A 22,640-nucleotide genomic window follows, 5' to 3' on the forward strand; every position below is an offset into this window, starting at 1 on the left:
CTTGGCCGGCGGGCGGGACGAAGAAGGGAAGCGAGGCGGGGGGGGGGGGGGGGGGGGCGGTATTCCCGGAGGGAAACTTAGTTGTGATTGGTTGGAATAGTCCGGGAGCTAGAGACAGACAACTGAGGCGGGGTTACATGGAAACAGGTGAAATTTAGACGGGTTTATCTGAGACGTTAGCGACTTGAAAGCGCGGCTTGGCAGGAAAGGGTGGGTTTATCGGGGTCGTCAGGTAGGAGTGGGCGGACTTCCTAGGAGGCGCGGCTTCTCTGTGGGGCGGGGATCGTGGGGCCCGGGACGCGTCTGCCCTGCTTGGGGCCTCCCCGGAGGGTGCTCTGGATTGCGGCTGAGAAGTGCACCCTCCCCTTGTGCTGGACCTCGCGGCCTTCCGGAGCTTCTTGGTCAACGACCAGCTCCGCCATACGAGCGAAACTCCATCCCATACTCACCTGCTTCTCCACCTTGACCACGCGTCCCATCATACTGATCTCATCCACTGCCTCCGTGTCACAGGGCCCCTTGTCTCCCTTCTCTCGGGCCTTCCGGTCCCCCGGCCCCCGGCCCACAATCTGGTCCACCCTGTGGAAGAAGGTAACCTTCTGGGCGTCGAAGCACCCAGTCACACGCCCCCCCCTCCCCCGCCCCGTCCCTCACTCGAGAACTCTAGATTGCCTGCTGAACGGGGAGACACAGCCCGCAATGGGGAGAAGGGACCATTTTGCCCCTGACAAATGGAGACAGCTGGATGGAGGGCCCTGGGCCCCTGCTTTGAGTGTTTTCAGACTAGCCGAGCAAAGGCACCACACACGAACATGACAAGTAAATCCACTGCCTGGTGGGAGGACAGGTAAAAGAGGGAGAGACACAACCGGGGATGTGGGTTATAAGGTGGACAAGCCTGGAGCAGGTCCCACCTGATTTTTCTGCTCTCCTTTACAAGCATGACTCTTGAAAATGTTATCTCTGTCCGCTTCTCCAACTGCTCTCCTCCCTTTCTCTCTTATACCTACTCCGGTCACACTTTCATTCCCACTATCTCACCAAAACTGCTGTTGTCAAAATCCAAATGACCTCCATGTTGCTAAATTCCATGATCAGTTCTGAGGCCTCATTAAACTTGACCTTTTAGCAGCATCCGGACACATCTGATCACCCTTCCTCCTCCACTTCATTTGGGGCCGAAACCACCACCTTCTCCCAGTTCTCCTTCCTCACCGACTTCTCCTTCTCACTTTTCTTTGCTGGTTCCTCCTCCTTTCCTGCCACAAAACATTGTAGGCCCCAAGGCTCACTCCTGGGACCTCTTTGCTCTATTCACTCGAAGCGACGTCTTCAGTTCCAGATTTGCAATTCCTCTGTACGTTGTTGGTACCAAAGCTGTATCTCCAGCCCACACCTCTCCCTGGAAGTCCACACTCCTCTGTCTGGCTGCCAGAGCAATACTCCACTTAGATGTCCGATGGGCATCATAGCCCAACACTCCCCAACTCTCCCGAGCGAGACGCGCCGCAGTCATTGCCTTCTCCATGTCGACAAACAGCAACTTTTTCCCGTTGCTCAAGCCAAAACCCTTGGCTTCAGGCCTTGACTCTTTTTTTCTCCTATACCCCATCAGAAAACCCTGTCAGCTCTACCTTCAAAATATATCTGGAGTCGGCATATTTCTCCCCACCTCCACTGCTGCCACCCTGGTCCAAGTCCCCATCATCTCTGGACATCTGGACATCTGAAGTAGCCTCCTTACTGATTGCCCTGCTTCTACCCTAGCTCCCTTGTAGGTCATTCTCAGCACAGCACTTAGGGTGCTCCTTTTAAAATGTAACTCAGATCTTGTCAGTCCTTTGCTCAGAGCTCTCCAAGGCTTACATCTCCCCGTGGATGAATGCCAACGTGTTTGCAGTGGCCTACAGGGCTTTAAACAGTCCAAATGCCATTCGCCTTCTAATCTTGCCTACTCCTCTCGGGCTAGAGAACAGACACACTGGGCTCCTTCCTGTTCCTGAAACAATACCCCAGACACCTGCCCAAGTCTTTGCTCTTGCTATTACCTCTGAAAACTCTTTATTTAAACAGCCACAGGGCTGGTTGTCCCACCTCCAGTTTTTTTTTTTTTTCAAATGTCAGCTTCTTACCTATTTAAAATCACAATCCCCAACACCCTAAACCTTAGTTTTCTCCTGAGCCTTTACCATCATCTGACATTGTCTAGTTTCACTTATTTATCATCTGTTCTCCTTCCACTAGAATCAGAGCTCCACGGGGGCTGGGAATTTTGCTTTCCACCAGAGCCTCACTATCTGGCAAGTAACAAAAGCCCAACGATTATTTAAGGAAACAAGTGAATGAATGGGCAGTGATAATTCAGGCCACAAGAGGAGAAGGGAAAGGTGTAGGTGATTAGGGTCCTGGTGCAAGAATTCTTCCTATATGCTAGGTGGAGAGAAGAGGTGCCAGAGGGTCCCAGAGGCCAGAGGTGGGTCCCACTGAGGACAATCTGCCTATCCCCTTGGGAGATGGGAGATCACTGATTATTTTCATCCTATTCTTTTAGGACCAGGAAACAGTCATCTAAAGACGCCCCCCGAGGAGTGCAGGTCAGTAGGGTTCGCACAGAGGACCTGCACCTGGGTCCTTCTTCAGGCTTGGAACAGGTGCAGGGTGGAGCCTCAGTGGCGAGCTGCAAGCCAGAGGCCTTGCCCAGGCCCAAAACTCCAGCTCCCTCCGCGGTCCCTAGGGGGCGCTCGGGGCTCTGTTTGGGCGCGAGCGGAGGGGCTCCCACGAGCAGTCCTTGGGTGGGGGCTGGGGCCACGGCCTCACTGCCGGAGCACCCACCGAGCCTGCAGGCTCTTGATCCGGCCCAGCATGTCCAGGTGCCCGGCCGAGTACTGCTCAATGACGTCCTTCACGTCATAGGGTCGCAGCGTCTCCTTGAATTTCCTTTTGGCCACCAGGAATTTCAGGATCCTGTCGGGAGAGGGGCGTCTCAGCGGGAGGGGATTCCTTCCCAGCCCCCTTTCCATCCCTTTGCTAACCATTTGCCTACCATGAGGGGATCTTCTGCTTGGGTCACCGCAAACAGCTTCTGCTGGGTCAGACTCCCAGCCTCCTTCCCTACCCACCACGTTCCACCCTCAGCCCTCATAGGTTGGTTGGTTGGTTGGTTGGTTGGTTGGTTGGTTGGTTGGTTTTTAATGTGCCTGTATCTGCCTGGGAGTTCAGGGACTGGGCCTGGTTTCTGCCTGGGCAGTCCAGGGACTGCCCTGGACACAGGGCAGGCATCTGTGAACACTGATGATCAAGACCACTTAGGGGAAGACATTTTTGCTTTCACCCACACATGCTTGTTAGTGCCACTGTGCTGGACCCTGGGTACCCAAGGGGCATCAGATCCAACCTCAGGTCTCAGGAGCCCTGCTCTGGGGTGGGAGACAGGACACACAATTATGGGGAGACAGGGCTGTGTCAAGGAATGGAGAGACCTCTCATAGTCTGGGACCAGGAGAAGGGGGACCTCAGCTGGGGAGGTCAGAGGACAAGTCTTGAGAGTGATACTTTCCATCCCCAAGGCAAGAGGAGGATGAAGGGAGGCTTTCTGGACACAGACAGACATGGAGGCATATGAGTGAGATTCCATTCAAAGTAGCTGGAACAGAATGTGAAGATAAGGGGTCAGTTCCCCCCCCCCTCCACCCCCTAGGGAGGTAGGGTGGCACAGAAGACAGAGAAAGAGATTGGCCTTGCAAAGGAGGCTGGTGGGTAGGAGGAAGAGGTACTCCGAAGAGCCCTGAATCCCTGGCAGAGATCAGGCAATGAGCAATTGGGGTGCTGAGGAAGGGGCCCTGTGGTTTCCTCTATGTTAGCATGATGGTTCTGCCAGCCTGTGCGGAGAATGCCCTGGGGGGGCAGAGTCTTGGGCAGGAAGACTAGACCTAGGGGCTGGGCTTGAGCCAGGAGCTGGCAGCTTTAGAGCAATTCAGGACAAAAAGGGACATCAAGGCTTCTGAGTCTGAGTGCAGAATGATGCCCATGGCTTAGGCAACAGGATGGATGGTGGTGCCCCTGCCTGAAATGGGGACACGGGAGGAGGATCAGGTTTGGGGTATGCTGGGTGTGAGTTGCTCTGTGGGGTGGCCAAGGAGAGCTGACCCAGGCTATGTGGCAGCTCAGGCGATGTGTTCCAGAAGCCTCACTTGGAGGGGGAGAGATAGCATGTATGAAAAGGGGGTGGGGAGAGGCCTCAGACTCTCTGGGGAGTAGAGGGGGACCCAGCTGACTCTGATTTTACAAAGAACACAAAAGAAAGAGCCTGTGGGTGGATGCATCAGCCAGAGAAGAGAGGAGGTGAGTCTGGAAGGCCTGGGGGTGAAGGAGGTCTCTGGAGCTAGAGCTGCAGGCCAGAGACAGAGTCTAGGCCAGGACTCCACGCCAAGAAGCTTGGGGGCTAGATGATGGCTGAGCCATGGCTAAAGGGCTCAGGGGGACTCTGGCCCACTCTTGTCAAGGCAGGGAGACAGCCGGTAGAGTCAGCAGGGCAGGGATATTCAAACTCGTTTAACCAAGACCCACCATAAGAAATACATTTTACATCAGAAACCAGGATACACACACACACACACACACACACACACACACACACACACAACTTCAATGTAGGTTTCATAAACATTATTTATCCTTCCTACAGGGGATGCACTCTGCTATTTTCTATTCTTTTTTTCTTTAAATGCTGACCGTGACCCACTAAGTTGATTTCACTAAGTTGATTTCAAACTGTTGGGACCTGTGGTTTGAAAAAGCACTGCTCTAGAGCAAGCCCTGGGGGAGACCGACAAGCTGAGGTCAAAACACCCAAGGAGAGAGAGAGGAACTTTGAGACACAGAAGCAAAAGGAAGATGGAGTGAGACACAGAGATGGAGGGAAAGAGCACACAGGACAGACGCAGGGAGAGTAGGTAGCTGGTACACAGCTAGGGGGAGAGAAAGGGGTGAGGAGAGGAGAGAGACACAGAGAGGACACCGCGGGGGTAGGAGAGGGACCGTGGTGGGCAGCCGAGCCTACTGCCCTACCCAGCCGGCCGTCCAGACGTGAAGGGGATGAGCAAACCCTGCTGGGAGCCATATACCCCTCCCACCCCACCCACACTCCAGGGCCCCCCGCCAGCCAGCACCGCCAAGGGTGCCAGGCGGGCAGCAGCTGGTGTGCCCGGGAGCTAGGCCAGGCCTGGCCATGAGGGCAGGCCCCAGACGGGGAGCAGCAATGGGTGGCAGACGGATTGGGGGGCCGGCGGGGGGGGGCACCTCAGGCCTCAGTCTCACCTGACAGAGCGGATGACCGTCTTCACGGCAGGCATGACATCGTCCACTGTGAGCTCACACTGGTAGCTCTTCTCCTCTGCCACTTCCTCCGAGGGGCCCTCTGCAAAGTCAGGGGGCCCGAGTGGTGGCAGCAGAAGGGGGCCACTCCCAACCCCGACCACCACTTGCCGAGCCACCCTTAGAGATACCGATAAAGAGAGGCTCAGTAAGGGTGCAGAACCTTCCTGGGGGCACGAGGCAGACCAGGCTCCTGCCTCCATAGCTGCCTTACCCAGGGTGGAAAACCCTGGTTTACTGCGTGCCCATCTGCCCTACGACCAGAGTAAGAATCTGCCCAGTGGCCAGGTGAGCGGAAGCTGCTTTAGGGCACATCTGGTTTGGCCTGAGGCAAATTACACACAGCCCTGGAGGAAGGCCTACGGTCCCACCAGGACAGTTAGCCCCAGAGACAAGGGGGAAAGGCCCTGGAAAGCAAGTCATTCTCTCCCCGGGGAAGAGAAATGCTTCTTCCCAGGCCAGTACGCTGCATGGAGAGGGGATACTATCCTTGTTCCATTTGGGGGGGGGGGAGGGGGAGGAGTGGGGGAAGGCCAGGCAGCTTCTTGGGCAGGGAAGAAGAGGCCCTGGGCACTAGCCATGCCCAGACTCCCATAGGTCAGCACCCCCCCCCCAAAGACTGGTTTGTGGGATTCTGTAACTTTCCAATAAGTGGCAAAGGCCAGGATTCAAACCCAGGTAGCCGGGCTCCAAAGCCTGTACTCTTAACCACTACCAAGTGCCACCCTCTGAATTCTCATCTGATTCCAGAGGCCAGCAAAGCAGGTGTCACAACACCCATTTCACAGACCAGAAGACCAGAGCCCAAAGATGGTCCATCAGCTATAGAGCTGGGACTAGAACCGTCTTTCTGCCCCCAGCCCGGACTGTGTCCCCACCCTGCCCCCCATGCAGTTAGGTCCTGGGTCCCAGACCCCCAGGGGCTCACCCTCAGCAGAGGTGCGGGGTTTGAGTCTCAGGGAGGCCCGGAAGCGGGTGCGGTCATTGAAGCTCCAGCTCTTCTGTACCTTGGTGGGGCTGGTGGCCTCACCCACCTGCTCGCTGCTCGGGGAGGTGGGCATCGGTGGAGGTGCCAGGTGCTGCTTGGAGGGGCCCGTCCGTCGCTGGGAGCTGCCCATGCGGATGCGGTCCTTGATGGCCATCCGGCTGCTGGCAGGGCAGGTCGGGTGGGGGAGAGAGCCAAGTTAGCTGGAGCTGGGGGCGGGTGTGCGTGGGGACACCACTGACTTAGGACTTGGGCATGGCTACTGGCTTTTGATTCTCCACCAAGTGGAGACTCTGGGGATGGAACAAGGGTGTGGTGAGGGGGACCCTGACTCCTACAAGAAGCTGCTGCAGGGTCAGTCTGAGCCGATCCCCTCCCTACCCCCATCTCCCACCCCTTATTGCGCGGACAGATAAGGGGTGCACAGGAGACAGATGTCAGGACGGAAGGAGTGAGAGACCCAAGAAGGGAGTCAGAGACAGACAGGAGGATGGGAGAGCTGGGTCTGGCTCAGGTGGGTGGGTGGAAGTAGAGATGGCCACCCTTTGGGCACAGACAGGCTGCTGAGGGGTGGAGAGGCTCACCTGGCCATGCACACTGAGAAAGGCCTCTGGGTCCTCACTGTACACAGAGGCAGGCCGCATGGAGTCGAGGGTGTGTGTTTGTGCACGTGTGCGTGTCTGTGTGCGTGCGTGTGTGCACATGTGACGGTGTGGGTACCCAGGTACCAGGGTGTGGACACGTGTCCACATTTTCTTCCTTTCCTGCCGGAGCTCTCTGATCCCACACCAGTCAGGTCAGGGCTTTAGGACCTAGTGCAGCTTTGCAGGCGGTGCAAAGGTCCGCACCACGCAGATTTCGGCGTAAATAGTGCCCCTATTACAGGGCGCGGTGTGCCAGCTACAGAGGGTCCAGCTACTGGGCCCTCATATCTGCCCCAGACGTGCCTGGTGCCCAGCCTCCCGGTGAAGGCCTGTAACCTGGTTCTGTGGTCTCCACTGCCTGAGCTCTGCCCGCCTGGACTGATGTCCTCCCTCCCAGACCCACACCCCCCACTGCCTAATGAACCCCCATTTGAACAACACCCACACGTGTCTGTGTGCACGGGAACACACCTGTGCATGTCTGTGTGTGTGCTCAGACTTCCCTTCCCACACCCCAGCTCCCCACCACATCCCCCCAGATCTTGGAGGAAGACAGATGCGGGGAGGCCTCAGGTTGTCCAGGACATGCCCAGGTTAGCCAGTACCTGGTACAGAAACTCTGTGTCCAAGAGTTTCAAGGACTATGTTATCACTGTCTGAATAGGACCTAGGCAAACATCCCCCATCCCATGCCCTGGGGTGTCACCACTGCCTCCCTGCTGTGGGGACCTTCCCAGGTTGGGGGCCCTTCCACCCCAAACGTCTGGGGCCCTGGCTCAGGAGAGCACCAGCCAGTCTTGGAGGAGGCCTAAGGTGGGGCAAGGGTTGGGGGAGGAAACTGTGTCGCCTACTGTCAGGGGCTTTCGGGTCAAGAGTTAAGCAGAGGACGGATTCTGGTTTCAGGGCTGGGTGGGAGCTAGGGTCCCCCATGCCTGGGGCATGGGGTCCAGGGTACAGAGCCAAGGTGCTGCGGTGAGGAAGACGTCGAAACCAGGGGCACCTTCGGGAAGGCAGCCGGGATGTAGGGCCATCCTTAGGAGTAGGGGCCTCTGCCCAGAAGGGAGAGGTTACATAGGTCATGGATTGGGGCCCTGAGGATATCAGAAGGGAAGGACGAGGCAGCCCCACAATCCAGCATGCTGTTTGCTGGCCCAGGATCCCCTCAATGCATCCCAAAGGTTCCAACCAAAGTTTGAGGTTGGCTCTCCCAAACTTTCCTCTGCAGAGCCATTCCTTGGGGCTCTCCTCATGCTGGCAAGCACCCCCCACCCACCCGGCCCGTGCAACCCCTTCCTTTGTCCCCCACTCCTCCAAGGGGGAGAGCAAGAGGGGGGTGGAGAAGGCCCTGCCACTTAGCCAAGGGCCTGGAACCCCGGATCTCTGCGCCCGGCACATCACTCCAATGACGTTCTGGGAGAAGGGGGTGACCTCCCTGTCACGAGAAGTGTGCAAGCAAGACTGAGCTTGCTCTCAGCGGGACTTAGGGAGGAATGGGTCTGGAGGCTTGCACTAGAGGCCTTGAAAGGTCCCTTTCCAGCTCTGATGCTGTGATGGTTGAAGGAGCTTCCAGCCTGGTTTGTGGGGTTCTGTAACTTTCCAGCCAGAGGCCCTGGGCCCCTCCGCAACAGAAGGAGGCACTGTTTTCCCAGGGGTGGCCCTAGATTCCAGCTCCTTGGGCAGGGCCCAGGAAATGGCTCACGTCAGCCTCTCTGGAGCCTAAATGCTCAAACAAAATGGAAAGAAACCTGGCACACGGTGGACATCAGAAGTGCTCCTTCCCTTCCCAAACTCCTCAGAACACTCAAGGTCCTGTCGGAATGCCTTGGCCCTCCCATCTCTCTTGGCCACTTTGTGTGCTGGGCTCCACGTTTACAGACTGGAGTTTACAGACTGAAAAGGAGGTAAAACCGCCTGCTCAAAGTCACAGAGCCCTTGTGGATGCAGCAAGGACCAGGACCCAGTTTTTCCTGACTTGAGAGACTGTGTTCTTTTTCTGGGACTAGCAATTAGGAGAGTGTCTAGGGCAGTGGTTCTCTGAGAGCACCTTCACTCCCTAGGGGACGTTTGGTACTATCTGGAGACATTTTTGGTTGGTCCACTGGAGGCTGCTCCCAGCATCTAGCAGGTTGAGGCCGGGGAGGCTGCTAAACCATGCTACATAATGCACGTGACAACCCCCCCCCCCCCCCAGATGGGGTAGGCTTGACTGAGGCTATCCTGGGTGGGAGGTGGGGGCAAGCTATGGGCACAAGCTGCCCTTGACTGCCTTGCTGGACCCACCCCTATGCTCACTTCCACATGGAATGACTCTAAGGATTCTGATACCGAAGGCCAAGCTTACGCGGGGAAGAGGCAGCCTACCCCTCTGGTGCTGCATAAAGCCACTCTTCTCAGGACTATAGAGGCAGCCTCAATGTTGGCCCCTCTGCTCCGGCCCTGCCTTTCCTGGCCATCATGCCCACATAGCTGAAGTCACCTTGCAAAGGGGCAGATCTAACCCAGCGACATCTTGGCTTAACCCTTCAGGGGTATTCCCATTTCCTTCAGCTATGGTTTCCAAGCTTTTTTTTTTTTTTTTTTTTTTTTTTTTTAATAAGATCTTAACTGCTCAACATACCACATTGAACAAGGCCAACCATTCATACAGCACTTCCTATGAGCCAGGCCCAGTTCGAGTGGAAGCAGATGCTATTACCATCCGTGTTTTACTTCGGAAGAAATTGAGGCCCCCAGGGCTTATGGTCACGGTCCCCTAGCTAGTGAGTGGTGGCCGGGTTCAGATCCAGAGCCCTATTCCTAAGAAGCACTGCGTCTTGGATGAGCAGCCAGGAGCTCTGTCACCCATCTACTCCTGGGCCCCTCAACCCCACAAAGCTCCAGAGGCACTTTGGGGAAACCCGAGACTCAGTGAGCCCAGGCTGCCAGGCAGGGCCTACAGGATGATGCTCATGCAGGGCTCTGGGGTTCTTCAGGATCCGGCTCTGCCCCCAGCCTCACTCCTGACCGCCCCCCCCCCCCCACCACCACCACTCTCAAATCTGGCCACACTGGGCTGCCTGCTCCCTTCCCACGGCTGTGCTCTCTCACCTCCTTGCTTTGGTGCACGCTGCTTCCTTGGCCTGGGATGCCCTCCCTCACGTCCACTCCTTTTGGGGCCTCCTCTGGGAGGTGAAGTGCCTGACCTTGGCTCCGTAGCCCCTCTGTTTCCTCCTTTTGTTGCATTCATCACACTGAATAGCAATTGCTCTTTGCAACGCTCCAGGCACCATTTTATTCATCACTGTGTCCCTAGTGCAGGGCCTAGCACAGGGCAGGTACCAAGGAAGGTAGTGGTGATGCAGCTTTAAGAGTTGGGCTCTAGAGTTAGCAGAAGAGGTGCCAATCCCAGCTCCTTCAGGCATCTTCTAGGTCCCTAGGTGGGCAGTGGGAAGCCAGGAAGCTAAACCCAAAGCCGGGCAAAAGTCAGAGTGGGAAGGACCCTCAGAGAGCCTCTAGTTCAATCTGCCCATTCCACAGATGGGAAACTGAGGTCCAGAGAAGGGAAGCAATTTGACCAAGATCACACGGGGGTCAGCGGCAGAGCCAGAACTCATCCCAAGGCTCCTACAGATGTCCCTCCTGGCAGAGTCCCTCCAGAGTCTGCCCCCCAGACCTGGCAGAGGCATCCCCAGGAAGGTAAGAGGCTCATCAGGGACCCAAGGCAGACGGCAGGCGGCAGGCACATGCACCTTGTCCTTGGCCTATCCTGTCCCCCTCTCCAGCCCCCGAACTGGCTGGGGCGAGGAGGAGTGGGGACAGGAGGAGCAGGCGAGGGGGTACCTCGGTCTCCAGCTGGCGTGGATCCGAAAGAAACTCCGTTTATTACTAAACATCTGGCTGGAAGTTGAGAACAAGACACAACAGGTTAGTGGGGAGGGGGCAGGTGGGCAGAGCATGGGGGGCTGCCAGGATGGGGCTGGCTTCCTGTGGCTGGTGGGAGAGAAGAACCCCCACCCAAATCATCCTCCAGCCCGCATCCCCAGGATGCAGAGATTCTCAGGATCTGCACACGGATCTCCTGGGGAGCATGTTAAATAGGCAGAATTCTGTGCCTCTTCTCCAGAGATTCTCCTTCTGTGGGCTTGGGGAGACATCCGGGCATCTGCATTTTGAACAAACACCCCACAGGTGCTGATTCAGGAAGTCAGTGGACCATGCCTTGAGAAATACCAACTTAGCGCCTCATCGAGAAACCTCAAAGAGAGGGGGTGCTGACCCTGGCAATACCATCCCCCAGGAAGTTCTGTTCCTTGTAGTCTTGGAACGTGCTCAGCCTGGGTCCATCCACAAGTAGCACTAAGGGGATGACCAATGAGGAGGACTATATAAGTGTGTGTGGGTGTGTGTGTGTGTGTGTGTGGTGGGGGGTCCTGTCTGGAGTACCCACCCCATAGGTCCAGAAAGCCAAGAGTGAGGATATGCCCACTTGGCCTGAGCCTGATGACTGATGTCCTAGAAGTCACAGCTCAAACCCCTGGGATCTCTGGGAAGAAGGGACACTCCACCACCATCACCATGAGCCCCAGCCACACAGACACTCCAGGGCAGACAGACACAAGGCTGGGAGTTAGTGATGACCAAGCCCCTAGCAGTCATCTGGTCCTAGGCTTTGGGGGACCCAGAGTCCTGGAGCAGCGGTGGGAGGGAGGGGTGTTCCGCTCCAGGTTAGTCTCAATTTTCAGTACCTTTCTATCCAGGCAAGGTGAGACCAGAGCAAACCGGACACTCCAGAGAGCACTGGTTCAGGCCCTGGGCAGGGCTGCTCAAATACCAAAACTCTTGAGTCTTACCTATAAGCTGTGGTTGGGTGAGGTTGGGGAGGACAGTGAAGGGCCTTCAAGCAGGGACAAGAGAATCCGGCTAGGACCGCACCAGGGACTCTCTTCCAGGGAGCTCCCAGCCTGGTCTGCCCAGTCATGCTGCCCCTCCTTCTACCCCCTGACCTGGAGGGACCCTCATTCTCCCTGCTTCCTGTTCGGCCCCTGGCCAGAAATGCCCTCACAGAGAAGAGGGAAGCAATGTCATTCCCAGCATCCTTTGCACCAACACTCCCTCCTCCCTATTCCCCAGGCCTTTTAAGCCCAGAAACCCAGAGAACCCAGAGCCCCTGATCATCCTAAACATTGCTGATGTTCTGCCTAGGACCCAGAGGCCCAGAGTCCCTCAGTGACTGTCTCAAGGACACACAGCATCAGGCGGCAGAGACAAACTTTCACCACACCACCTTCTGATCACTGAATGGCTGGTCTCTTCTCCCCTCCCTTGTTCTGGGTCCTGGCCTCAGAATCACAACTGAGTCTCAACGCCCAGATGTCTACCTGGCTGATCAGGGATGATGTGTGAAGATGAAACAAAAGAAAGAGATGGGGAGGGGTCAGGGGAGGAATGAGGGGGGATTGAATCCTTGACCTCAAAGCTACACTTCTATGGGAGCGGCCACTTTCCCATACTGTGAGTTAGTGAGCTTCCCTTATCCAAAAATGCCTGAAACTCCACTCTTTTGAACATTTATATGGGGGTAAGCATCGTTCTTTCTTTGTTCTTCTTTCAGGATGCAAAAGCTCCAGGAGAGACAGGTTAAGGGGAAAGAGACGGTTACGAGCAGCAAAATGTCCCTCAGTAAGGAAGAAAGGCATTATGGGAGCATCCCAAGAGGACCCTCTGGGATTAGCCAAGCTGCGGACAAGGGTTGCACAAGACAAGAGCATTAGTCATTGGTTGAGTTTACGTAGGTCCTAGAGCGGTTCTTAGGCACAGAGCTCTCTCTCCAGCTGGCTCCTCACTCCCGAGAGGCAAGTTCAGGGGCAAGCCCCTTCTAGAGGAACATGCTGGGGGAGGGGGTTCCCTGCCCTCATGCCCCAGAATGGTGCCCACGATTACCTGAGCCGTAAGCACCTGTGGCCAGCGGCCTCCTCCTCTCTCCAGCTGCCCAGGAGGGATGGGGGTGCAGGGATGGAAGAGTGAGGGGGACGCGGAAACAGAGAAAGAAAGAGGACAATGGAATGAATGGAGGAGGTGCTGGGAAAGGACAGTGCGGATAGCTCCCCCACTCAGACCCTTAGAGCCCCAAGTGACAAACAGGTGAGTCCAGCCTGGCCTCTGCAGGGAGGCTTTCCGTCTGTACCTGTCAGGCCATCCGACGACAACTGCCCAGGCCTCATGACAAAGCCGGGGAGTCCCCAGAACAGGCCCAGACACCCACGTGGTGGCTGCAGGCAGGTCTGAGAGAGGATGAGACAACGAATGGAAGAGGAGGAGGAGAAGCAAGAGGAGGTGGCGGCCCCGGGGGGCCCCTACCTTTCCCCAGGGCAGAAGGAGGCGCTGCCTGGCCGGTGGCAGGTGGCAACGGGCGGGTAACGGGAGGGTGCTCCATCGGGTACCGGCGCCCGCCGCACCTCCAGGGGCCGTAGGCCCCCGTTGCGGGCCCGTTGCACGTGCTCAAACAAGAGGGCCAGCTCTCTGCAGGAGAGGGCGCCATCAGCGGCAGGCAGGGCCTTGGCACCACCCGCTCACCTGGTGGGCACCGAGCTCCAGAGCTCAGATCCTGCCAGGCTCTGCCTCTAGAGGTGCTCACCAAACACCCCAAGCCAGAACAGGCAGGGTCGCAGGTGGGAGAGACGAGCCTTCCTCCCTCCTTTTCTGCACACAGTTCTTGGGAAATCCTCAGGGCTGCTGGGTACGGTTTTGCAGGCGGGGCACAACTTGAGGGCACCCTCAGAAGGTGGCAAGTGAGAGCTCAAATCCAGCCTCCTCTCTGCTCATCAAGCAGAGTGCCCAGACGTGAAACTGTGCCTCCCTGGAGGCCAGCGGCAGCCCTGAAATCCTCACCCTCCAGATCCGACGGGATCTTAGGGGGGAAACTGAGGCGCAGGAGAGAGACTTGATTGGGTAGCTGGCCCGGCTTCCCACTCCTGCAGCATCCACTCCTGCCACTGGGTTCTTGGAGACCAGACTGGGGCTCAGCTTCTTCCTAAGCCTCCAGGCCATTTCCTGGTTCCATAACCCAAGGAGGATATCTCCCCTCTGCCTTCCCATTGTATGGATGGGGAAACTGAGCTCCAAGGAGCAGCAGGCCCCTGGACCTAGAATCTCCATACCAAGCTCTGTTCCTCCTACTGGAGGGCCCAACACTATCCCCAAATCTTCCCTCCGCCTCACATACATCATACTTCTAACAAACCAGCCCCTGCCCCACTCCCCAAGTCTACCCCTGGAAAGGGAGGCTCCTTCTACGACCCCTGTCTCTGAGGTAGGAGCTTGAGTCTGTCAAGTGGAGCCCCCCTTCCCAGCCCCTTGTCTCCTGTTCCTCCCCTAGGAAGCCCCTGGAGGCAGGGGGGAGCAGGGAGGGGAAGCCAGGTGTAGGGGTGAGTGGAATCATGCAAGAGCTGCTCTTGGAGAACTGATCAGGAAAAAGACCTGTGCGCAGAAGCGCTGAGCACCGTAGCCTAGCCCAGCCTCGTGCTAGATGCCCGCTTGCCCGCGGGACTGAGCCACACTCTGTGGTCTCCAGCCTGGCCAGGCACCTGGCCACACAAACCTCGGAGATGGCTATTAATAATCCTCTTAGTGGAGCCACCCCCGGGGGCAGTCCTACCCTGGCCTGGGCCAGTGGGACGAACCCACTTCCGGGTGCTAGGGCCAGTAAAAATAGGGTCACGTTCACACACAAGGGTGCTGGGGTGTGTCCGTGAACCCAACTCTGGCACACGCGTTCTTGCCCCTCCCACACTTGCTCTACCCGGCTGCAGTATGCCAGGCTGGTAAGGAATAACCCTACTCTCAGCTCGGAGGGGAGATGAGCTGGCTGCCCACCGCCCTGAACGGCAGCCCTGTGGGTCAGCCTACGGATGGCCAGCTCTCCAGAAACCGGGGTGCAGCCCCATGGGGCAGGGCTCCACCCCATGCCCAGTGCCCACCGCCTTCCTGGGGCAGAACAGGGCGGGAGAGAGGACACTCCGGGCTCTGCATTACATAGGATTTGCAGAGCCATCACCCCTTCCCCACCCTCCAGGGCTGAGTCCCAGCCACTTGTCCCCAAGGGGTGTTACCACCAGCCCACGCCCGCCCATTCCGCCCGCCCCCCCCACCCCCCGGAAGGCAGGGCCTACCTGAAGGATGGGAGGATACTGTCATAGTAGTACCAGGTGGCCGTCAGGTAGGCCCGGCTCGTGTCGGTGGAGTACAGGCGCCAAGCAGCCTGGTCGTATGAGGGAGAGGAAGGGGGAGGGGGAGGGGGAGGGGGACAAAGCATCAGGTAAGCCTCTGAGCCCCTCAGAAGGAACCCAGTCCTTGGGTCGGCTGAAGGGCACTCAGAGCCAGAGGCCAGCTTCAATTCCATAGCCATCAGCAGGACCAGACAGACTTCCGCAAGGTAGGGAGCAGGTGGGCATCAGAGCCAGGGGTCTAAGGGAAGAGCTGGAGTTTTGTAAGGCAGACATGGGTTTCCAGTCCCCGCTTCGCCCCTTACTAGCCTGGACAAATAAAGGGAAGCTGCAGAGCCCCTGTCTCCTCATCTGTAAGCCGGATGTAATACTACCTACCTAACAGGGTATCATGAGGATTAAAAGGGCAAATGTGTATTAAATGCCAAGTGCAGTGCCTGGCACATGGAAGACACTTAACACAGGGTTCCCCTGTTGAACGCTCCTGGTACCTCCCCCCACCACAGCTAGTAAATCTCCATTCATTGTGTATTTGATTAATGTCTTCCTCTCCCCCTAGACCCTAAGCCATGTCTTGATCACTGCTGTATCCTTTAGCACATAGTAGGTGCTCTGCAAACGTTAGGGGAATAAATACTGACCGCGTGAATTATAATTACTACTAATAAGTCCACCCCATCTTTTGCAGCTGCCTGTCCCTGCCCATGGGGTTGAGGAGGGAAGGAAAGAGCATCAGAGCATCACCTACCAACCCCTCAGCATCCACAGATTTGCAGGATTTCCTCTGCAGCGGGAGGGATGAGGGCTGGACAAGAGGAAGGACTGTCCCTCTCCCTCCAGGTAACGAGAAGAGCCAAGGAGAGACTGTGAGTGGGGTGATTAGGGAGGGCAGGGAGGCATGGACAGAGCACAACTGAGCCCTGGATGCCCCCCCCTCACCACCACTTCGGGTGCCTCTTGTCCTTAAGGGACTGCCCACTGCTGACCTCACTGGCCAGGCACCCTCCTAGGACAAGAATATTTTTACTTCCTGCTTGCCTAGGCCCCTGGCTTGAGCTGGGGAGCAGCTGCCAGAGCTGTCTCATTAATTATGGGCACCACAATACCAGCTGTCTCTTGGCCTGGACAGTGCCAGCCGCCTGCCCCTACAATGCCCCTTGGAAGGCCAGCTCCTGGGGGACAACGGCCATTATGCCCCCAAGGGATGCCGAGAAGGAAAGGCTGGGCTGGTGGCTGGAGATAGCAGGGATGGGGAGGGGCTCCCACCCTGGGGAGGAGAGATAAGTGGGGGTGAGTCAGACTTGGATTAGGGAGTGCGAGGGTGGCATGCTGGGAGCAGGCCAAGCTGGGATGTGCCAGTATTCCCTGAACTACTTCCCGCAGGGGCTTCTCTTGCACACACCCTGACTCGAGAGAAGCCAGGGCTGAGTCACAGACTCATATAAAATTGGAGCCCTTGGGGCGCCTGGGTGGCGCAGTCGGTTAAGCGTCCGACTTCAGCCAGGTCACGATCTCGCGGTCCGTGAGTTCGAGCCCCGCGTCAGGCTCTGGGCTGATGGCTCAGAGCCTGGAGCCTGTTTCCGCTTCTGTGCCTCCCTCTCTCTCTGCCCCTCCCCCGTTCATGCTCTGTCTCTCTCTGTCCCAAAAGTAAATAAAAAAAAAACGTTGAAAAAAAAAATTTTTTTTTTTAAAAATAAATAAAATAAATAAATAAATAAAATTGGAGCCCTTGCCTCAGCCCATGCCCTATCAGAATGCCTCAGCACAGTGGGGGAAACTGAGACCACACGCTCCTTGGTTTTCTTCCCACCCCTCTGGCTGTTCCTCCTCTGTCTCCTTGACTGGCTCAACTCTGCGGGCCCTGTCACTAACTGCTGGGGTTCCTAAGTATTCTGGACCATCTTGTCTCCTCCGTCTTTCCTCTCCCTGCGGGGTGAACTCATCCGTGCCCCGGGCTTCATTACTATCCAGGTGCAACGGCTCCAAGCCTTCTCTGCCCAGCACACCCCTCTCCTCTCAGCCGCAGACCCGCATATGCAGCTGCCTCGTCAACATCACTGCTCAGGGGCTGAGGCCCCCCAGACTCCACGTGCTCCAGCCAAGCTCACATTCCTCGTGTCTCAGATCTGGTCCCCCCTCGAGGGAGGAAGGCGATCGATCATCCAGTTGGGCAAGCCAAAAACCTGGAAGTCACCCCCCACACATGTCCCTCACTCTCTTCCTCACTCCCGATGCCGCTAATTTCACCTCCGAACTATGCAGAATCGGCCCGCTTCTCCCCATCTCGTCTGTTGCTATGCCAATCAGGTCACCTGGCACCCTGCCTTGCCCACACTGTGGCCAGAGCCTCTTATCATCTCACACACACACCTGGGTCACCCTCCAATCCATTCACCTATTTTCAAAACACAAATCTGATCATGTCACCCACTCCTGCTTTATACCTGTCAGTGGTTCCTCCCTGCTCTTAAGAAAATGGGAAAATGGGAAACTCCTCCCCGTGGCCTTCGGGTCTGGCCCTCACCCACTTCCCTAAACCCTTCCTCCTTGAGCTTTCTGTTCCAGCCTCCCTAGCTTCCTTCCAGCTCACCAAACACACCATGTTCCCCTCCACCACAGGGCCTTTGCACATGCTGTTCCCTTACCCTGAATGCTCCCCCCTTTACCTCTACACCTAGTTGACTCCTATCGGTCCTCCATCTCTCAACTCGAGTGTCAATTTCCCAGGGTCATCATCCCTGAGTTCCCCTTCAAGGTCAGATCAGGCCAGGACCCTGTTAAACACTCTTCAGAGAACAATTTCTTTCTTTCAAAGTGTTGAATCTCAGTTTATAGCTACAACATTCATTTGTGTGAGTGCTTGTGGAATGAGCTTACTGATGACTGCACCTTTGGGTGGCAGGACAAGAGGCTCTAGGCCCCATTCCAATGCAGGCCATGTAGAGTTGGGGCTGGAGCTGGACAGTGAGGCAGCTCTGGTGAGTCCTGAACTGAGCCCAGGGAGCAAGAGAAGTTTCTAGCAGTCCCAGTTAGCATCCCAGCTCTGCCTCTGACTTGGCACGTGACCCCAGAAGAGTCACATCTGCTCTCTGAGCCTCAACGTGGAGCCACAATTGCGAAACTGGGACGCGTGGGTCAACACACAGAGTTGATACACCAGTTCATTTCATGCTTCCTTGGCGTCTTGTACCTGGATGAGGTTAGCTGCAGGCATCCTCCTCTTCTCGAAGTGCTTCTGCCGGTGCTGCTCCTGCACCTTCAGGGCAAAGCCAGAGCCAAGGATGCCCTAGGGGAATAGGCGTGGTTGGGGGGGGATGTGGGGGGGGCAGCAAAAGGCAGAGAAGGTCTCCATCACTGCCCATCTGAGATGTCCCTTTCCCATCCATGCGAATGCGGGCTAGGGGCTTGGCAGGCTCTGCCCCCAGGACCTCTCTCCCCCGGGATGGGAGATCCTAAATGGATGGCGACTCACGGCAGGCAAGGCAAAGAAGGAGATGCCTAGTAAGGCGAAGCCGGCAGCCAGGACCCTGCCCAGCCACGTGTGCGGTGTCTTGTCACCATAGCCAATGGTTGTCAGTGTGATCTGGGGACACAAACAGTTTACCCTCAGGGCTGGTCTCGGGAGCCACCCACAAGAGCTTGTTGGGACACAGGCAGGTGGGAGCCTGATCATGAGGGCGGTGCCCTGTGGTCACTCACAGGGGCTGGTTAGGGGCATAGATGGATCCCTCCCCATCACTCCACCATGCTGGTCAGGGGTAAGGTCACAAGGGCTTGGTGTGGGGAACTACATGGAGCACAAGCAGATTTACTGGGGCAGGATGGGGGCTAACACAGGGGCTGGTCACAGGGAGTCCCAGCCTTAGCAGAGAGGACAGAGACAGGCCCGCTCAACCTTGAGTCAGGGTCACAATGGTCACGCAGGGGAGGGTCCCAGGGAGAAGGGCAGCCCTGCACAGACCCTCACGCACCGTCCCCCACCAGAGCGAGTCGGCGTAGGAGGAGAAGTCAGAGTTGGCGTCCTTCTCGGCCAGATAGACCAGGAAGGAGGCAAAGATGAGCACCAGGAATCCGATGTACCAGGCGGTGATCAGCTCCTGCGGTGACAGCAAAGATGAAAACGTCAGGAGGGCCGAGCCAGAGGGGTATAAGGAAGCGCCTAATACTGTGCGTACCTGGGAGAGGGGGGCAGGTGGGAGGTTCCCAGAATGACCCCGAGAGGCGTTCTGGAGGGGGGATAAAGGCGCCCCACCGCTTCGAGTTGCCTGGGGGCGGCTGCCCATCTTTCTTTCCCAGCTCCTCCTTCCGGGGAGACCCTGCCCCGCCTTCCCGACCTCAGGGTACGCCCCCGGCCCCGCCCTTGACCCTCCCCCCCCCAGGTTCCAGGTTCCGACTTCAGTCCCCAGGCCCACCGTCCCTCAACGCCCCACACACCCCAACATCCAGTCCCCCCCCCACCCGCCCCAGCTCCCCACTTCGCTGTGCACACAGACTCACCTAACCCAGAAGCTTCCGACTGAGCCCCTCAACCCCTTACCCCTCAAGCCCCTCCTCCAGGCCTGCACCTGCCCTCCCCCTGCAGACTGGCCCTAGCCCGGCCTCAGAGATGGGCCCCTGTGGCCTGGCCCCCGCCGGGCCCACAGTCTCCCCAACCCTGGGGCTGGACTCGGGTCCTGCCCCACCCCCCACCTCGGGCCCCGGGAGACGTCCCGCCGGCGCACCTTGCTGTGCGCGTAGACCACGGAGCCCAGCAGCTTCCAGGTGCCACCGCGGCGGTCCATGCGCACCATGCGGAGGATCTGCAGGAAGCGCATGCTGCGCAGCGCAGACGTGGCGAAGATGTTGCCCTGCGTGCCCGCGGCGATGACGGCCACCGAGGCCACGAACACGATGAAGTCTGCAGGGGCGGGACAGGCGAGCTCACCAAGCCACCGTGCATCAGGACCCGCGGTGGGGATCCTGGGGCTGTCTGCGGGGGAGAGCGGGGGAGGGGAGGGCGGGGGGGGGGGGCGATCCTGGGGCTGTGGGGGGGGGGAGGGAGGGGGAAGGACCGTGGTGGGAGGCGTGGAGGGAAGGGTCGGGAGGGTCGTGGAATCTCTGTCAGCAGCGAGGGTCTGGGTCAGGGGTGGCATCAGGGCGTCAACCCTGAGGCTTGGGGTCAGGGGTCAGGCGCGGGCAGGGCAGGCCTTGTTACCGATGACACAGAAGGGTTTTCTGGCAAAGCGGAAGCGGCCCTGCCATCCTCGGTAGCGGCAGCAGCATCCCGCGGACCACACGCGGATGATGTACTCCAGGCCAAACACCACGATCATCACGAATTCCTGCGGGACCAGGGGCCTGAGTTCTCCTCTCCACCCTCCAGGAGCGAGGGCCCAGGTCACACAGCACCGGCCCAGCCCGGAGTCCTCGGGTTAGGGGTACCAGGATTTCCTCAGACCACCTCTCCTGGACGTTCTTACACCTGGCTGGACCCGAGGAGAATTCCAGAAGGCACGTGGCGCCTTCCACAGACTGAAAGCCCCAGTCTGTCTTCCATTTCCTGTCCACCAGCTGTCTGGCTTTTTCTGAGCTTCACTCTGCCCTCCCCCTCCCAGCTATCCCAGACTCAGTAACCCTGACTGGGTGACCTAAGGGGTGGCTATCTGTCAGCTGTCCACTTCCAAGGTGCTTCTGTTTAGAGAGAGAGAGAGAGAGAGAAAAAAAAAAAAATCACACCAGGGGTTGAGTTAGCAGTTTGGGTCCTGAGAAGGAGTAGGGCTTTTTCAACCTCTTCTCTGAGCCCAACATCAGCCCTGGCTTAGCGGCAGGAGGTCCCTCAACACTTGCTCTAAAGCAGAAGATGAAGTCCAGAGAGGGGCAGCCATCAACTCAGGGAACACAGCATAGCAAGCCACTCTCTGAGCCACAGTAGGAGAAGCCTCTCTGTCCCTCTACCCTGAACCCCACGGTGCTACCTTACACAGCCTCGCTCGGACCCGGACTCTGGCACTCACCAAGATGAGGAGACATTCGTTGGCAAGTTCCTGGTGCTCCTGAATTGTGGACAGCACGGACAGCACCAGGCAGCTGAAGACCAGCAAAAATCTGCAATAGCAGCATGGAGAGGGTTAGAATGCTGCACAGACAGGACAGCCGAGGAGCCTCTGGCAGGGGGCTGCGGGGTCGCAGGAGGATTGGGGAAGAATTATCTGGAAGGCAGAATCAGAATGAGGGTTCCCTGGAGTTGTGGTTCTGTGCTGGACACCAAAGGGAGAAGCCCCAAGGTCTGGGCTACTGAGCTCACAGACACCTTACAGGCCTCTCAGTTCCCTTCAATGCGGGGGCTGCAGCCTGGGGAGGTGGTCATTCCTCTGGGGGGCGGCAGGTCTGTCTGGGCTGGTGGTGGAAACACACCAGCTCAAGCTCCCACAGTCAGGAAGCGCCTCCAGGCTCAGCCATTCGCAAGTGGTGCCCTCGGTTTTAAGACTGTCTTAAGAGAAGTATCTCAGAGGTCAGCTGGGGGGCCAGGCATGGTCGGCGGCTGAGGGAGGGGTCTCTGCTCCCTCTGAACTCCAAGGTTGGCAGGAGCATCGCTCCATTTGCAGAATGGGGACAATTGCCTCTGCCTTCGTGGGCTCTTAGGGAATTAATAATAATGAGACAACTATGAAAGGAAAGGGGACTAGGGAGGACAGGGAAGGAGGGAAGGATTCAGAGTGGGGTAGGGAGGGGAATCAGGCCTCATGGAGCCATGCCATGGAGGCCTGGAACTCCCCTGAGGGCTGTGGGAAGCCCAGAGAGAGACATTTAGAAAAGGGAAGAACTTTATATGCCAGCTCAGCCAACACTTGCCACAACCCCAACCACACACATGAGGAAACTGAGGCCCAGACAGGGAAAGGGATTCACCCAAGGTCACTCACTATGTCCAGGACAGAGCTGAGATTAGAGCCAGGGTCCCCCACTTCCCAGTGGACGGGAAGAGGGGAAAAGGGCATGAGGAGGGAGGCTGGAGGCCTCAGACAGTACATGAATACGTGCAGAGGCAGCACAAGGAATCTGGACTCCCAGAAGCGCTGCTCTTTGGGAGGGGGATGTGCCGGACACACATGTGCCCTGGAAGAGACTCCGGGGGAACGGGCTTCTCTGGAAACACATCCCTTATGAACTGACCCACAGCGTTCCCCAAATGTTCCCAGCGTCTCCCCGCCTGGGACGGCTGGCAGGGCATCCTGCCTGAAACACCCCAGATTCAGAGCCTGCTGAGTCTCTGCTCACCCTCGGCTCTGGGAAGCCTCGGGGATGCCCTCCGCCTCACTGTTCCCTCTTCAGATCGCCCCTTCCCCGTGCTTGCCCGCGTGTATGTGGCCCACGTCACTTTCCATATGGCTTCATTTGTGTTTCACGGTGCCAGGGGCATGGGCTCAGGGTCAGAGAGACCTGGGTTCAAATCCTGAT

At 57.5% G+C, this 22,640-nt stretch overlaps 1 protein-coding gene and 1 long non-coding RNA gene across 7 annotated transcripts in view; one reads left to right on the plus strand and one right to left on the minus strand.

Moving 5' to 3' along the window:
• Positions 1-22,640, minus strand: part of KCNQ4 (potassium voltage-gated channel subfamily Q member 4) — a 53,818-nt gene that overhangs the window by 2,354 nt on the left and 28,824 nt on the right. Inside the window, exons 2-13 of one of the 5 annotated variants that reach the window (XM_058717862.1) lie at positions 21,197-21,287; positions 20,398-20,524; positions 19,925-20,100; positions 19,175-19,300; positions 18,676-18,786; positions 18,394-18,459; positions 15,150-15,238; positions 13,339-13,500; positions 6,302-6,522; positions 5,317-5,416; positions 2,833-2,964; positions 450-579 (exon numbers count right to left, since the gene is read on the minus strand). In XM_058717862.1, coding sequence (XP_058573845.1) covers positions 450-579; positions 2,833-2,964; positions 5,317-5,416; positions 6,302-6,522; positions 13,339-13,500; positions 15,150-15,238; positions 18,394-18,459; positions 18,676-18,786; positions 19,175-19,300; positions 19,925-20,100; positions 20,398-20,524; positions 21,197-21,287 — 1,531 coding nt within the window. Of the gene's footprint in view, positions 1-449; positions 580-2,832; positions 2,965-5,316; positions 5,417-6,301; positions 6,523-12,921; positions 12,967-13,338; positions 13,501-15,149; positions 15,239-18,393; positions 18,490-18,675; positions 18,787-19,174; positions 19,301-19,924; positions 20,101-20,397; positions 20,525-21,196; positions 21,288-22,640 lie in introns of all 5 variants that reach the window. The other 4 variants (XM_058717861.1, XM_058717860.1, XM_058717863.1 and 1 more) reach the window with 4 other exon arrangements.
• Positions 114-21,854, plus strand: LOC131504931 (uncharacterized). 2 transcript variants are annotated; one of them, XR_009258200.1, is made up of 5 exons: positions 114-147; positions 2,552-2,594; positions 15,892-16,043; positions 19,188-20,153; positions 20,566-21,854. It is a non-coding gene; the product is annotated as an uncharacterized LOC131504931 (long non-coding RNA). The 2 variants fall into 2 exon arrangements; XR_009258199.1 differs by lacking the exon at positions 114-147 and adding an exon at positions 510-591.

This window comes from Neofelis nebulosa, chromosome 2, assembly GCF_028018385.1.
Source record: "Neofelis nebulosa isolate mNeoNeb1 chromosome 2, mNeoNeb1.pri, whole genome shotgun sequence".
NCBI classification, from domain to species: domain Eukaryota; kingdom Metazoa; phylum Chordata; class Mammalia; order Carnivora; family Felidae; genus Neofelis; species Neofelis nebulosa.